This window comes from Grammomys surdaster, unplaced genomic scaffold (assembly GCF_004785775.1).
Source record: "Grammomys surdaster isolate TR1022 unplaced genomic scaffold, NIH_TR_1.0 339, whole genome shotgun sequence".
Lineage (NCBI taxonomy): Eukaryota > Metazoa > Chordata > Mammalia > Rodentia > Muridae > Grammomys > Grammomys surdaster.
The window spans coordinates 693,177-708,471 of NW_021604758.1; the positions used below are offsets into that span (position 1 = coordinate 693,177).

Genomic DNA, 15,295 nt, shown 5'->3' on the forward strand with positions numbered 1-15,295 from the left:
CAAAAAACCAAAAAAAAAAAAAAAAAAAAAAGAAGAAGAAGAAGAAGGAGGAGGAGGAGGAGGAGGAGGAGGAAGAGGAGAAAAGAAAAGAAAGAACAGTGGCTCAGCACTCGAACATTTGCATAGAATCCCCCAGTGAGGGGCTGGGGGCGTGGCTCAGTGATAGAGCCCCTGCCTAGAATCCCCCAGTGAGGGGCTGGGGGCGTGGCTCAGTGGTAGAGCCCCTGCCTAGAATCCCCCAGTGAGGGGCTGGGGGCGTGGCTCAGTGGTAGAGCCCCGCCTAGAATCTCCCAGTGAGGTGCTGGGGGCGTGGCTCAGTGGTAGAGCCCCTGCCTAGAATCCCCCAGTGAGGGGCTGGGGGCGTGGCTCAGTGGTAGAGCCCCTGCCTAGACTCATCCAGTAAGCTGTGAGTCAAAAGCACCTATCTCAAATATATATGCTACTGGGGCTCAAGAGATGGCTCAGTAGTTCAATACGGGGCTGGGGGTATTGCTAGATGGGTTGCCTAACATGTAAGAGTCTTGGGTTCAGTCCCCAGCACTTGGGATGAGTGATTGGAAATAAGAATGGGAGGGTCAGAGACGCTAGCAGCAAGATCTGCTTTAATCGATAGACTGAGTGCACGGCATGGGACCCTGCCCAGCAGCATATACCATCTGTGCCCATTGTCCTCTCTCCCGCCAGCTTCCAGCAGCGAGTCGAGCGATTTCACGAGAACCCAGGGGTCCGTGAGCTGCCCTCTGACACCTACATCAGCAGGACTATCTCGATGGTCAACTGCGGGCCCCCCCTGAGGTGAGAACATCCACGAGGACAGTGTGTGGAAGTCTTGGGTGACTGAACTGAGGGAGGTCCCTGGATGGGGTCCCTGGGTGAGCTTGAGAGGGCACATGCGTAGAGCTTTAGAGGCATGGTGTCTGGGGGACCTTGGGGAAACCCGTGACTGCCCAGATTGCGGCGCTCATCCATTTAAGGAGAGTATTGATGGTTAGAATTGGAGAGTTGGAGAAGCTATGCTCAAAGAATGATGCCAGTATCACTCATGAAGGCCTGAGCGTGGCTCCCCAGCAGCCATTGTAAAAGGCGGGCATAGGGGCACACATCCATAATGTTAGTCAGAGTCCGGAAACTCTTCTCTCAAACGATAGGATCGGCGCTTGAGAGATCACTCAGCTGTTTTTCCAAGGGACCAAGGTTCGATTCCTAGTACCCACATTCCCAGGCTTCCAGATGCAAGGAATCTGATGCCTTCTTCTGGCCTCCAAAGGCACAATTCACAAAGGTGGACATGGATATACATGCAGGCAAAACACCCAGACACATACAAATTTTTTAAGCAATTGAAGAAGACACTTGATGATCACCTCTGGCCCCCACAAACATATACATGCAAAGAAACACGCAAAGAAACACACACACACATACAGGGTATATATTGTATAAATGTTATATATGATTTATATACAGTATATATTATATATGTTATATATATTTATCACCTTTCTTTTCTATTAACTTTAATTTTAACTCGCATTTAATTTTGAGACAGTGTCTCTTCATAGCTCTGACTGGCCTGGAATTTACTATGTAGACTGGGCTGGCCTTGAACTCACAGAGATCTACTCTCCTCCACCTCCCAAACGCTCCGACTAAACGGATGTGACCCAATGCCCAGCACATATCATTTTAAATTATTCACTTACTGATCGGGTTTAATACAGGGCCTCGTGTGTCCCTGAAAACAACCTTAAATTTCTGCTCTGTCTGCCCCAGCCTCCAGTCGAGCGCACCCTGTGGACTTTGTTTACTTATTATCACACCTGGGATGAAACCCAGAACCCCGAACCTGCTTACTCAGTAGACACAACCACCAAGCTGCACCCCTTAAATGGATTTTACAAAACTGGGGATTCAGGTCAATGAGATGGATTCTTAGTGGGGAAAGTCATTTGCAGACGAGCCTGATTACCCAGAGTTCCTTCCCTGGGACCCGAATGGTGGAAGGAGAGGACTGACTGTCTCAGGATGTCCTCTGACCTTCACACATGAGCTATGGCAGACACACCCTATAAATGATGATGGTGGTGATGATGGAGGTGATGATGGTGGTGATGATGATGATAAGTGGGCAGCTGGTGAGAAGCCTCTTTACCCATTCTGGCCCATTTGGAAGAAATCAATATCATTAGCATTACCCGCATATATTCTGACAGATATGAACATTTACCAATGCACTAAAAACCATACGTATAGCTGGTTGTGCTGGCACACACCTTTAATCCAAGCACTCAGGAGGCAGAGGCAGGTAGAGCTACAGAGCAAGTGCTGGACCAGCCAGGGATACCCAGAGAAACCTTGTGAAGAAATATCTGGAGACAGTTGGCCTGGGAGAATGGGGGACCAGGGAGGCAGCCTGAAGGATCACGCAGCGGTGGTTTCATCCAGAGCCTCAGGCAGTTTACATTCTGAGGGCTAAGAGCAGTCACATGAATAAAGAGTCCAATCACAAGGACAAACTGCCTTTGACAGAAAGGCCACATGCGTGGTCAAAACATGTTTTTCCATAGAGGCATAGAAATGGATATAAGTAGCCGTTGTGGTCAAAAATCCGAGGTGAGCTAACGTCAATCCACTGCACCAGGGAGGGGCACAAAATCATGATCCAGAACAATTCTGTGGTTTGTTTGAAAGAAACTGTGGTCACAAGGCTCGTGTCTTGGTTTCTTAGTGTTCTTGCACAAGCAATCAGAATTCTCTCCCACAGTACGTGTAATTAAATATTGTCCTGTGTGCATATATTTCTTCTTTTCAGTTTTTCCCCCCACCGATGGCAATCCGTAACACGGTAGGCAAGAATTTTACCCTCAAATTGGACGAACCTTTAGTCTCTTTCTGTCTTTTAGAAAAAGATTTATTTTAGTCCTTGTGTGTGTGTGTGCATGTGTGTATATATGCATGTGTGTATGCATGTGTGTGCATGTGTGTGCATGTGTATGTGTGTATGTATTGTGTATTTGTGCATGTGTATGTGTGCATGAGTGTGTGTATGCACATGTGTGTGTGAATGTATGTGTGTATGCCCGCGTGTGTATGTGTGTGTTTGCATGTGTGTGTAAATGCATGTGTGTATGTATGCACATGTACATGAGTGTGTGTGTGTCTATGCTCACGTGTGTATGTGTATGCATGTCTGTATGCACACGTGTGCATGTGTATGAGTGTGTATATGCATGTGTGTGTTTGTGTTCACATATGTGCATACGAGTACAGTCCCCTCAGTAGTTGGAAGAAGATGTGGGATTCCATGGACCTGGAGTTACGGATGCTTGTGATCTGCCACGTGGATGCTGGAAAGCAAACCTGGGTCCTCTTAACCACTGAGGCATGTCTCCAACCCTGTTCAAGCTAGTCTTAAGTCACCCTGGATCCCAGGACGACCTTGAACTGTCCATCCCCCTGCCTCAGCTTCTTCTGTAACTGGGGTCACAGATCTGCGACCCCAGGCCCAGCTGGTCCCAGTACGGGTGTTCAGGTTTTAGAAGGCCCTGACTCTGAGCCTGTTGGTCCTCACAGGTCTCTGGCTGAGCGACTGGCCAGGGTGGGGCCCCCTGAAAGTGAACCAGCCCGGGAAGCTTCAGCCATCGCCCTGGACCGTGTGACCCGACTCTGCCACCGTGTCCTTGCTGAATTGTTGTTTCAGGAACTACAGGTGAGTGAGGCAGGGCCTGGGGTGAGGCTGTGCCAGCACGGATTGGCATCACTCTCCTCGCCCCCAGTTCCTTCTAACCCATGACTCAGTTTTCGGGGAAGCAGGGAGGACTGGGGATGATGGCCGTGTTGGAACTGTTTGAGAGGAGAAAAGGGGGGCGCAGGAAGGAAGAGGCGGAGGGCATGGCCGAGTGGGGTGGACAGAGAGCCGCCAGCATGAGATGGCTTGTGTCGTGTGTTGCCTTCCGAGGTCCCACAAATTCATGACCCTATACCCCCCAGAGCCTCTTTAAATGTCGTGAGGGGGTGATAAAGGAAGATGGGTAAGATCCCGCGTGTGCAGCAGGGGGAAAGCCCATTCAGTAGGTGGTATGAACAGACCCTATGTCCCCATCTCCACGGAGAAGTCATCCTAGGTTCCCAGCTCCCTGATAGAAAAAGCCGGAAGCCTTCCCGTCACCCCAGGCACCCTGGTCAGCTGTTCTGAGACCTCATCTCCTCCCAACTCTGAGCCTCCATGCCTTGCACCGGAACACCTGCTCGAGCCATCCCCGCCTCTGCCCCTCTGGTCCCAGGCCTCGGATTCCTTCTGCTTGGCTGCCCCCTCCCTACCTCACAGCCGTGTGGCTCCTCCTCCTCGATTCTTTCTTTAACTCAAAACTGTCTGATTATCCCACTTAAATACAGCACCTTGGCTACCCAACCATGGTTGGCGCACACTTTTAACCTCAGCATTTGGGAGGCAGTTTGAGGCCAAGCTGGTCTACAAAGTGAGTTCCAGGCCAGCCAGAGATACGGAATGAGACCTTGTCTCTACAAACATGCGTACGTACGTACATACGTACGGCAGGACAGTGACTTGTCACGGGGTGTGCTTATGCACACCTGTACTTCTAGCTATTAGGAAGGCTGAGGCAGGAGGATCCCTTGAATCTAGGAATTCAGAGACAACCTATCCCCTGTAGCTCCACCCCCATCTGTTGCAGGAGGGAAAGGACGAAGACTAGGAATCCAGGAAATTCTAGGACTGATTTCCTGTTGGTTTCTCTCCCAAAGCACCTACTGCACCAGGATATGCCAGACCTTTGCTTTCCTACTCCTTTAAGGAGCAGGGATCTTCTGGGTGGTGGTGGTGTACGCCTTTAATCCCAGCACTTGGGAGGCAGAGGCAGAGTTTGAGGCCAGCCTAGGTATGCTAGCCTTACCTTTCCCAGTATCAGGCTTCCAGACATGAGCGTTTGTTTCCAGAGAAGTCCTTGGCCTTCGTCTTTACTCAATGCATGTCGAGATAGGAAATGAGAGGGACAGAAGATCCGAGAACGCTGGTAGACAAGAGAGGAAGGGAAGGAGTGGGGTTGGGAGATAACCCTGTTGGCCTGTGGTTACCGAGGAGCCAGAGGAGAAAGGGAGACACGTGGAGTCAGGCCGAGCAGATCTGACTACTTAGCTTGTACACTTGCAGAGCTGTCTGTGCTCAAATGCAGGTGACTGTGAGTGTGCACGTGCAAATGCTGGAATATGCCAAGCAGGGTGGGAACCTAGCCCTCTCTCTCCGCTACTTATGGGTCCCCAGTGTTGCCAAGGGGAAGCCCCCCTCCCCACAGTCCAGGAGGCCTTGTTTGCTCCAGTTTCGCCCCTCGGGCCAGCCTAATTCTTCATTGTCCCACTGTGTAAAGTCCTCATGAGGGCATTTCCACACCCTTGAGAGGCTGAGGCAGGAGGATCCCAAGATGATCTAGCCTGGTCTGCACAATGGACCCTATCTTAAAATAAATACAGGGAGCCGGGCAGTGGTGGCACACGCCTTTAATCCCAGCACTTGGGAGGCAGAGGCAGGCGGATTTCTGAGTTGGAGGCCAGCCTGATCTACAGAGTGAGTTCTAGGACAGCCAGGGCTACACAGAGAAACCCTGTCTCGAAAAACCAAAAAAATAATAAATAAATAAAAATAAATAAATAAATACAGGGAAACCAGTCATGGTGGTATCTGCCTATGATCCTAGCCCTCAGGAGGTAGAGGCAGGAGGATCAGAAACTCAAGATCATCCTCTGCTGCATAGGACTTGGGGGTTAGCCTGAGACCAAAATTTGAACTTGGTCCCTGCTCTGAAAATTAAGGTACTCAGTGTAGGCAACAATTTTTGCAGCTTATTTTTAGTAAGGGTTCAAGCTCTCCTCTTGCCAGCCACCCAGCAGAGGTAGTAGAAGAGAAACGTTATTAGGGTACGGGGCAAGTTGAGCAGTAGTTCTGGGGGTGAGCTCAATCTTCTTTGTCAGCAGTTCAGTCCTGTAGCAAACACCAAATACAACTCAGCAGCTGCAGTCCGGTCCTCTCAGAAGGCAGACACCACACACGAACCAGCAGCTGTAGTTCAATCCAGAAGAAACTGCTAGGCTTGCCAACCCGGGCCTCTGAGGCAGCAAGAAGTTCAAGAGCAGTTCTCTGTGGAGCTTCCCTCTGCGTGGTGGAGGCATCTCCACAAGTAGAGCTCAGCAGTGCAGCGTAAGGCAAACCAATACATTAGTGAAGAGTAACAAGGCGGAGCAAACCAGACCAAGGCTCAGTGCTCCTCTCCCACTGTCTGTGGGTCATAGTTATACTCCTTCATCCCGGGTCCTTTCGCGTGTCCACTATAGGAGAACATCCCTTCACTTGTGTCTGCTTCAGGAAAATATTCTTTCTTTCACCTGTCTGCTTTAGCAAGACACCCTTTCACCTGCGTATCCCAGCGAAATGTCATTTGACTCAACTGACTTTCCAAACAAACTAGAAGTTGCCACTTCAGTCATGGAGAGATTGGATTAATGTTGATGAAAAAGCAGGGTGTGTTGGCGCACACCTTTAATCTCAGCCCTCTGGGGGCAGATGCAGGTGGATCTCTGAGTTTGGGGCCTACCTGATCTACAGACAGACTTTGGGACAGCTAGGGCTATACAGAGAAAACCAAAATGATGAAGAAGAAGAAGAAGAAGGAGAAGAAGAAGAAGAAGAAGAAGAAGAAGAAGAAGAAGAAGAAGAAGGAGGAGAAGAAGAAGAAGGCGGGAATGAACAAAGTTCTGAAAGTCCTCATAGTTTCTGAAGGAGGGTTCCCAGTTTTTATATAGTCTTTAAATAGAGTTTCATTATGTCTCGGACTCCTTATGTAGACCAGGCTGGCCTTGAACTCACAGAGATCATGCCTGCTTCTGCATCCTGAGTCCTCAGAATAAAGACACCACGCCTTCGTGAGTGCCAGAATTAAAGGGGTGTGCCACCTCCCAGCTACGAGCCTCTAGTTTTCATTTTCCACTGAGCTCTGGGGTGCAAATTGGTCTCTCTGGCCACATTGATCTCTGACCCAGTTCTCACAAGCTCATGGCTGTCAGAACTCTACACCTTTGAGGGCTCCTGGCCCTCCTCTTCCATTGCCTGTCTAACACCCTCAGTCCTGAACTGTGCATTTCCCCCCTCCAGGAAGCCATTTTTGACACTGTGCCCTCACTGTCTGTAAATCCCAGCAGTTCAGGAGCTAGGATCTCAACCACCACACAGCCTTTGTTTTCCCTTGGGAATATTTTATTATTATTATTATTTTGGTTTTTCGAGACAGGGTTTCTCTGTATAGTCCTGGCTGTCCTGGAACTCACTTTGTAGACCAGGCCGGCCTCGAACTCAGAAATCCGCCCGCCTCTGCCTCCCAAGTGCTGGGATTAAAGGCATGCGCTACCACTGCCCAGCTGGGAAGATTTTAAATAAAGTGTCCCCAGCCCAGTGTGGTGGCACACACTTTTAAACAGGTCTCCCAGGATTTGGGAGATGGAGGCCAGGAGATCAAGAGTTCAAGGCCAACCTGAGGGGAGAAGGGGGAGATTTTCCTAAGAGGAGTGTGGGAGGGTGGAGGGAGGAGGCTGAAACCCTCCCTTCCGCACTGTCCTACCCAGCCTCACTTCAACAAGCTGATGCGAAGGAAGTGGCTGAGCAGTTCCGAAGCTCTGGATGGCATCGTGGGCACACTCGGCGCCCAGGCCCTGGCCCTGCGCAGGATGCAGGATGAACCGTACCAGGTGCGCTGACGGGAGGGGACGAGATGCCCAGAGTGCTCTTGTCCTGGGGAAACCCTACCAAGTGGGGAGTCGGTTTTCTGGAAGCAGATAGGTGACTCCTCATCTGGGGCCTGCAGAGAGACGCATGCCCGTGGAAACTGGGGTACGGGGCTCTGCAAAGAAGAGTTTGGAAAAGCCTGGGGTGCGGCACACTTTAGGGAAAGTGGTGCGTGTTGGATCTGATTAAGGGTCTGGTAGGATGAAGGGATCCCGTAAAGAATCTGACTTTAGAGGAGCAGGGTCCTCCGTGAGGAGGGGAGGGTCCCCCATCGTGTGTCTGGAGTGTCCCGTCTGTGCGGGCGGAACTTGAAACGGGGGGTCTCCTGAGAGCCTGCTGGGCGAGAGCGATCTAGAGTTTATCCCGGTCTCCCACCGTCCCCAGGTTCTGGTGGCTGAGCTGCACCGGCGGGCGCTGGTGGAGTATGTGCGACCACTGCTCCGCGGGCGTCTGCGCTGTCGCTCTGCGAGGACCCGCAGCCGCGTGGCTGGGAGGCTCCGCGAGGACGCGGCGCAGCTGCAGCGGTTGTTTCGCCGGCTGGTGAGTGCCCGGTTGGGCTGGGCTGGGCAAACCCGGGGGTGGGGGGTGGGGAGGGCACAAGCGGGGGCGAGCGGGGGCGGGGTGGAGCTGTCCGGAGTAGGGGGTCGGCTTGGCTTCCAAAGCAGGACAGGGAAGGTTCTTGGAGAGAGATAGTCCACAGAAGCTGGGTTCGTGAGGATGCACCCCTGCCACTCAGTACTAGGAATGCTGAGGCAGAAGGATTGCGAATTTCAAGACAAAGAAGACGGAAGGAAAAGGGGCGGGGCGGGGGGGCGCTGGAGAGCCCTAGCTACTCTTGCAGAGAACTCGGGTTCGGTTTCCAGCCCCCACATGGCAGCTCACAACCGTCCTTAACTCATCCAACACTGTATTCTGGCTTCTTGGGCTTCAGGCATTCACACGGAACAGAGAGAGCATCCATGCATTTAAAATAAGTCTTGTTTTGTTTTGAGACGGTCTGTGCACTCCTTGCTGTCCTGGAATTTGCTATGTAGACCAAATGGGCCTCAGACTCACAGAGATTCACCTCCCTCTGCCTCCCGAGTGCTGTGATTGAAGGTATATACCACTACACCCAGCTAAAGTATTTTTAAGGAAAAAAAAAATGCCAGATATGGTAATCCTGTAATCACAGCACTGGGAAGGATGAGGCAGGAGGATCATGATTTAGAGACTAACCTGGTCTACATATTGAGGTCCAGGCCAATCAGAGCTATGCAGTGAGACCTTATCTCAAAACCAACCAAACAAAGAAAAATCTTCTGAATCCAAATGTCACCAAATCCAAGACTTTGTAAAGTCCCAAATCTTTCTTGTCCAGTTGTCATGGGCAGGGCAGGAAGGGTGGCCCGTGAACTCGCCAGCTGCTGCTTTAGGGATTCATAGCCCGAGTGTCCTTGGGAGTTTATAGTTTCACTTATTGAAACATTTTCAAGATAATTTCTGTGGACGTACAGGCAGCCCTAAGGAAGAGCACAGGGTGGCACTCTGGACATTTTAGCCATGCTTTCTGAATGATGACACTTTCCCCTCTTTTGGTGGCAGTGTAGAAGACAACGGAGAGCCTTGTACATGCTAGCCCTCAACCCACATCTGGAATAGCTCTTACACTCCCCTCCCCCATGAGGAATTAACCCAGGCCCTCAAGTTTATCAAGAGGCTGTGTCCTAGCCCTTGTTTTTTGAGATAGCTTCTGACTGTGTAGTCAGTCCCAAATGCCCCTGCCTCTGCCTCCCTAGGGTGGGCATTTAAGTTTAAGTTTGTTTGGTTTTGGTCTTTGGAGGCAAGGTCTCACGCACCTGAGACTGGCCTCAAACTCCTTATGGCTGAAGATGACTGAACTCCAGATCCCCCTGCCTCCACCTCCTACATGGTGAGATTATAGGTATTTGCTCCCAAATCTGGATGGAACAGGTTAGATGTTTTTATTGTTGTTTTGGAAGACCTGTGACTCTGTAGACCAAGTTGACCTCGAACTCAAAAGATCCACCTGCCTCTGCCTCCCTAGTGCTGGGATTAAAGGCATGGGCCACTGCCCAGCCAACTGGCAGGTTTTAATTCCTGTTACCCAATCTAGGATTATCTGTAAAAACTCGGGAACAGAATCTATAATTTGTTCTCCATCATAGAAGCAAAGGTTGGCGCTAATGTGGTGCTAGTCTGCCTTCTGAACCCTTTACCCATGGGGAAGACAGGAACAAGGCTCAGCACGGAAAGGGTTCTGGGGAGAAGGGGCTTGCATTGGGTGACCCTGAAGCTCTTGTTCCCACAGGAGTCCCAGGCTTATTGGCTTGACCAGGTGGTGCCACACTTGGCCGAGATCTTGCAGTTGGAGGACACTCCGAGCATCCAGGTGGAGGTCGGGGTGCTGGTGCGGGACTACCCAGACATCAGGTGAGTTGCAGCCAGCCCCGGGTCTCCTTGGCATCCGTCCCAGTGTTTCCTGGCCCGCGCCAAGGCAGGGTGGCGGCGGAGAGCGTGTCTGACGGCTGTTTCCTGCTGGGACCAGGGCATTCTTAATACGATTTCCCTCCTTCTGCCGCCGCCGCCGCCACCACCACCAGGGCTCGCAAACAAACAAGCGGTCACAGGAAGCCCCGGGGCAAGGGGGGCGCAGGCCGCCCGGCGGCAGGAAGGGCTGGCCCTGCAGGGAACCGCCGCCGGGGCCATGTGGGCACACACTCGGAAGACAGCACCGGGCACGTCCAAATCTAGGTGGACCAGACCTTCCTTGTCTGCTGCCTAGGGATGGTAATACTCTACTTGTGAGCTGGTTGTGGGAATTACACCATCATTATCCAGGATAGTTTGACAGTAAGAGCTCCAGGCCAGCCAGGATGTGGTGGCACGCTTTTAATCCCGGCACTCTGGAGGCATGGGTGAGGTGGAACTCTGAGTTTCAGGACAGCCTGGTCTACATAGTGAGTTCCAGAACAGCCAGGGCTACATAGAGAGCAAAGGAAGGAAGGAGGAAAGGAAGAAAGGAAGGAAGGAAGGAAGGAAGGAAGGAAGGAAGGAAGGAAGGAAGGAAGGAAGGAAGGAAGGCTTACTTTGATAAAACTTAATGATAGCTAGGGATGTGCCTAACGGGCAGCCCCTGCCTAGAACCCCCAGGGAGGGGCTGGATGGCTCAGTGATCACTCACCCAGCATACATGAGATGTTGAGTCCCATCTACAGCACCACAGGGGGATTGTAGAAATGGTAAAAGTATGTTTTTTGTTGGGTGTTGGTTTTTTGGTTTTAGTTGAGTTTTTGTTGTTGTTGTTTTAAGAAATGCAAAAATAGCCAGGCGGTGGTGGCACACACCTTTAATCCCAGCACTTGTGAGGCAGAGGCAGGCGGATTTCTGAGTTCGAGGCCAGCCTGGTCTACAGAGTGAGTTCCAAGACAGCCAGGGCTGCACAGAGAAACCCTGTCTCAAAAAATAAAACAAACAAATGAACAAACAAAAATGCAAAAATAACTTACCTGTAGAATGCAGGGTCTCACAGTTGTCAAGTGACGCAGTCTGGGACTTGAACCCAGACCAGCAGACCTGATTTCAAATCCAGGACAGGATTGTCACCTGTGAGTGACAGACAGCAGTCTAAGTAGCACTGGGAGGGGTTGCTTCCTGATGCTGTGGTGCTGTAGGGGCGACTAGACTCCACAGGAGTGAGGTGGGGGGAAGTCTAAGTTCCAGGTTTGAAGGCTTGGGATCAAGGGAGAGGATTCTGTCCTGGAACTATACAGGATTTCAAGGGCTCCCAGCATCCTCTGAGGATTTCTGAGGTTGAGTCAGAGTTCAAATGGAGGCTAAACTCAGGCACCGCAAAATGGTCTGGTGAACGGTCCCTTGCTAAACTGTTCTTAGAGCTGGCTGTGTTCATTTTATATTTTCCAAGACAGGGTTTCTCTGTGTAGCCCTGGCTGTCCTGGAACTCACTCTGTAGACCAGGCTGGCCTCGAACTTGCAGAGCTTCACATGCCTCTGCTTCCCGAGTGCTGGGATTAAAAGCATGTGCCACCATACCTGGCATCTTTTTATTCTTTATTATTTGGGGAGAGGGGAACATGCATGCCACAGTTCACATGTGGAGGGCAAAGGACACCTTGCAAGAAGTCAGTTCTCTCCTCCCACCATGTAGGTCCCAGGGATCGAACTTGGGTCTTCAGGCTTGGCACCTCGAGACACTTTGCCGGCCCTGGTCTGGAGTTTGTTTGGTTTGAGGCAGCCTGGGTTGTCTTCCAGTGTGCAGCAATCCTCCAACCTCAGGGCTGGGATCACAGGCGTGGTCTCTCACACCAGCTTTGGAGGTTTGCTGTGCTTCAGGGGTGTGGAGTTGAGATGCTATAGCAGGGGAAGGTTCTACTAGCTTGAATTTAGGATAAGGGCTTGTGGAGTAGTAGTGCTTTGGGCACAGAGGCGATTAGACTGTGAGCTGTAACGCTGTCGTGGAATTTTCAGAGGAGCCCCCGTTTGCGGACTGTGTTGGGAGTGGAGTTGAGTATTCTAGGAGTTGAAAGCTTGAGAATGACAGTGAGGTTTAAATGTCAGTGGTGGGGAAGCTTCCAAACCAGACCTGCAGAAAGAGAAAGTTAGGATTTAATGGGGTGACACTCTTAGGCTGAGTGAGGCCATTGGGAGGAAAGGGATGAGGGAACTAAGGGTTTGCTGTGGCATCTGCCAAGCGCGAGCACTTCTGGACCGAATTTAGGAAATGGCAGCTCGAGTGTGTAAATCTTCCTACTCAGGAGACTGAGATGAGAGAATCAGAACCTCAAGGAAAGCCTGCACAATTTAGTGAGACACTATCTGAAAATAAAACTTGAAAAGGTGGGCTAGAGATAAGGCCCAGTGGTAGAGCCTGCCTAGACTCCCCCAGTGAGGGGCTGGGGGCGTGGCTCAGTGGTAGAGCCCCTGCCTAGAATCCCCCAGTGAGGGGCTGGGGGCGTGCCTCAGTGGTACAGCCCCTGCCTAGACTCCCCCAGTGAGGGGCTGGGGGCGTGGCTCAGTGGTAGAGCCCCTGCCTAGAATCCCCCAGTGAGGGGCTGGGGGCGTGGCTCAGTGGCAGAGCCCCTGCCTAGAACCTCCTAGGTGTGAGATCCTTGCTTCAGTCTCCATTACTGTAAATGTTCTATTAAAGGAGACTGCTGTGTTAAGTCAGTGCGACGATTGAAAGCTAAACTTTAAGATTAGAGATGTGATGATTACTGAGCTGGAAGGTGCGAATTCTGGACGATTCTACGTGGAAAATTTGGATATATCTTCAGGAGACTGAGACAAGATGACACCAGGAAATGAGACAAAGCGTTCCAGAGTTCAAGCGGGGTACACTGACGGGCTGAGCATTTGTTTGGGTCCAGGATCCTCATGTACCTCTGTCTTTCTTTCCTCTCCCAACAGGCGGAAGCACGTGGCAGCCCTCCTTGACATCAGAGGTCTCCGAAACACAGCTGCCCGTCAGGAGATTCTGGCGGTGGCCCGCGACCTGGAACTATCTGAAGGTGGTGCTCTATCACCCTCTCGGGACCGTGCCTTCTTTGCCGACATCCCTGTGCCCCGTACATCTTTCTGTCTCGGCCTCCCTCTCTTCTTGGGACGCCTCCCAGTGTCCCGGCTGGCCAGGCCCAATCTGGCTTGTCTGCCCTTGCGGCCTCGTCCTCCATCACCAGTTAGAGCCCGAGCCCGAGCCGATCGCTGAGACTCCCGGTGCCCCCGTTGCTGCTGACATACCCTCCTCCCTTTCGTGTGACTCCCTGCCTGAGACACCGACCTCTGAGATGGGAGGTTCCTTAGATATCCCACCCAGCCCGGAGCATCCCCTCCAGAAGGGAAACTGAGGCCAGAACGAGCAAAGAGTTCCCCAAGGCTGCCAGGGGTCGTTCCCCGTACCCTCCTCCCCCATATCCCAGCATCGTGGGGAGCCTTCTGGAAGGCTCTACAGAAATATCCCAGCCCCACCTCCTTTCCCCTCACCTCAAGGTCTGGCCCCGATCCAACGTATTAAGGAATGGTAGATACTTAGAATAAAGAGGTTTCTATTTAACACTAGGAAGGGCTGAGTCCCAAGTGCAGGGGCGGGAAAACAGGGCCCAGGGCCAAGCACTCTTTTGCACACACCCAAGGCCACCAGGGCTGGGGTCCAACTCATAGGGAAGCCACAAATGACCAGATACTCCTCACTTGCCCGTTGATACCGAGTCCTTGAGCTGTGGTTCTGAGGCCGGGGCTTGTCCATTCTGAGCCAGATAACACTATTTTATCCTGCCCAGTGTCTGATGTTCTAGGTCTCCTGTTGCCACCTTGGCACGGCCCTCCCTACCCGTGCTTAGGGAGTCGGGGAAACCTTGCCCAGAAAGGAAGGAGCTGGGGGGTTGGGCTGGCAGCATCCAGGGCGCCCTCCTGGATTGATGCAGGAAAATCTCAGGGTGGGAAAATTTCCAGCCTCTCAAGCCGGAGCCCAGCCGGATCCGAATCCCCACAGAGTCCTTGAGGTCAGCTCTCTGCTGACCTCTGCCCCTCCGGCCTCAGCTGGACAGCTCATGATGAATGCTTCCTGGCCCGGGTTATGTTTTATTTTATTTTTTCCTTAAGAAGTCAGAAAAGGGAGACAGCCAGGGGTCAGCACAGGGGCCGGGCTTGGAACCTCACGCACGTCTGGACATTGGCAACAACATGGCGGCTCTAGACTTCGAGCCTCTGGGCTGTGTGCCTGCAGAGGGGACGGTGTCAGTCTCTGTGCCGTGCTTCCTGTCCCTCCTGGGAAGTTGCTTAACTTCTCTTTGCCCAGAAGATGCCCCTCCCCTCTTCCTTGACCTTCTGAAAGAGACACCGCAATGTCACTGGCGCAGGAGAGGGGAACTGACTGTGTGTGTGGGCACTTGCACAATTACACATGTATTTAATCTCGGCGTGGTTATGCTCTGTCGTTTTGGGACTTGATATATCCGTCATTCAAAAGCAGCTTTATCACCAGGCTTGGCGACAGCAGGGCTGTGATCCCAGCAGTCAGGGGCTGAGGCAAAATAACAGAAGTGTTAAGCTAGACTGGGCTACATCTCAAGACCCCACCCACAAAACATAGTGTCTGGGACCAGGCAGGGGAAAGCGCCTGCCACCAAGCTTAACAGACTGAGCGTGATTCCAGGACCCACACGTTGGAGAAAATAGAATCCTAAATGTCTTCTGACCTGCACACACACTCTTAAATAAAATGGAATAATAACAAATGTAATTTAGAGTCCCACTGCCCTTTTTGGATAAGGTCTTACTCTCTAGACCAGGCTAGCTTTGAACTCAGAGATCCACCTGCCTCTGCCTATTGAGTAATGGGACTAAAGGCGTGCACTGCTATACCTGGCTTCTGTGTCTTACATATTTACAGTCAGACAGACCCATCTCCCAGACCAAGCATATTTTTTTTTTATTCAATTGGGGTCTCAGGTAGCCTAGGCTGGGTTTGAACTCACTATACTGATGAGG

General features: G+C 51.7%; 1 protein-coding gene across 1 annotated transcript in view; it reads left to right on the forward strand.

The window, feature by feature from the left end:
• Exoc3l2 (exocyst complex component 3 like 2) overlaps positions 1-15,047 on the forward strand; it is a 32,429-nt gene extending 17,382 nt beyond the window's left edge. Inside the window, exons 8-13 of the mRNA XM_028778719.1 lie at positions 685-795; positions 3,574-3,709; positions 7,630-7,752; positions 8,174-8,329; positions 10,101-10,222; positions 13,217-15,047. Coding sequence (XP_028634552.1) covers positions 685-795; positions 3,574-3,709; positions 7,630-7,752; positions 8,174-8,329; positions 10,101-10,222; positions 13,217-13,514 — 946 coding nt within the window. The 3' untranslated portion in view covers positions 13,515-15,047. The remainder of the gene's footprint in view (positions 1-684; positions 796-3,573; positions 3,710-7,629; positions 7,753-8,173; positions 8,330-10,100; positions 10,223-13,216) is intronic.
• The last annotated feature ends 248 nt before the right edge of the window (positions 15,048-15,295 follow it).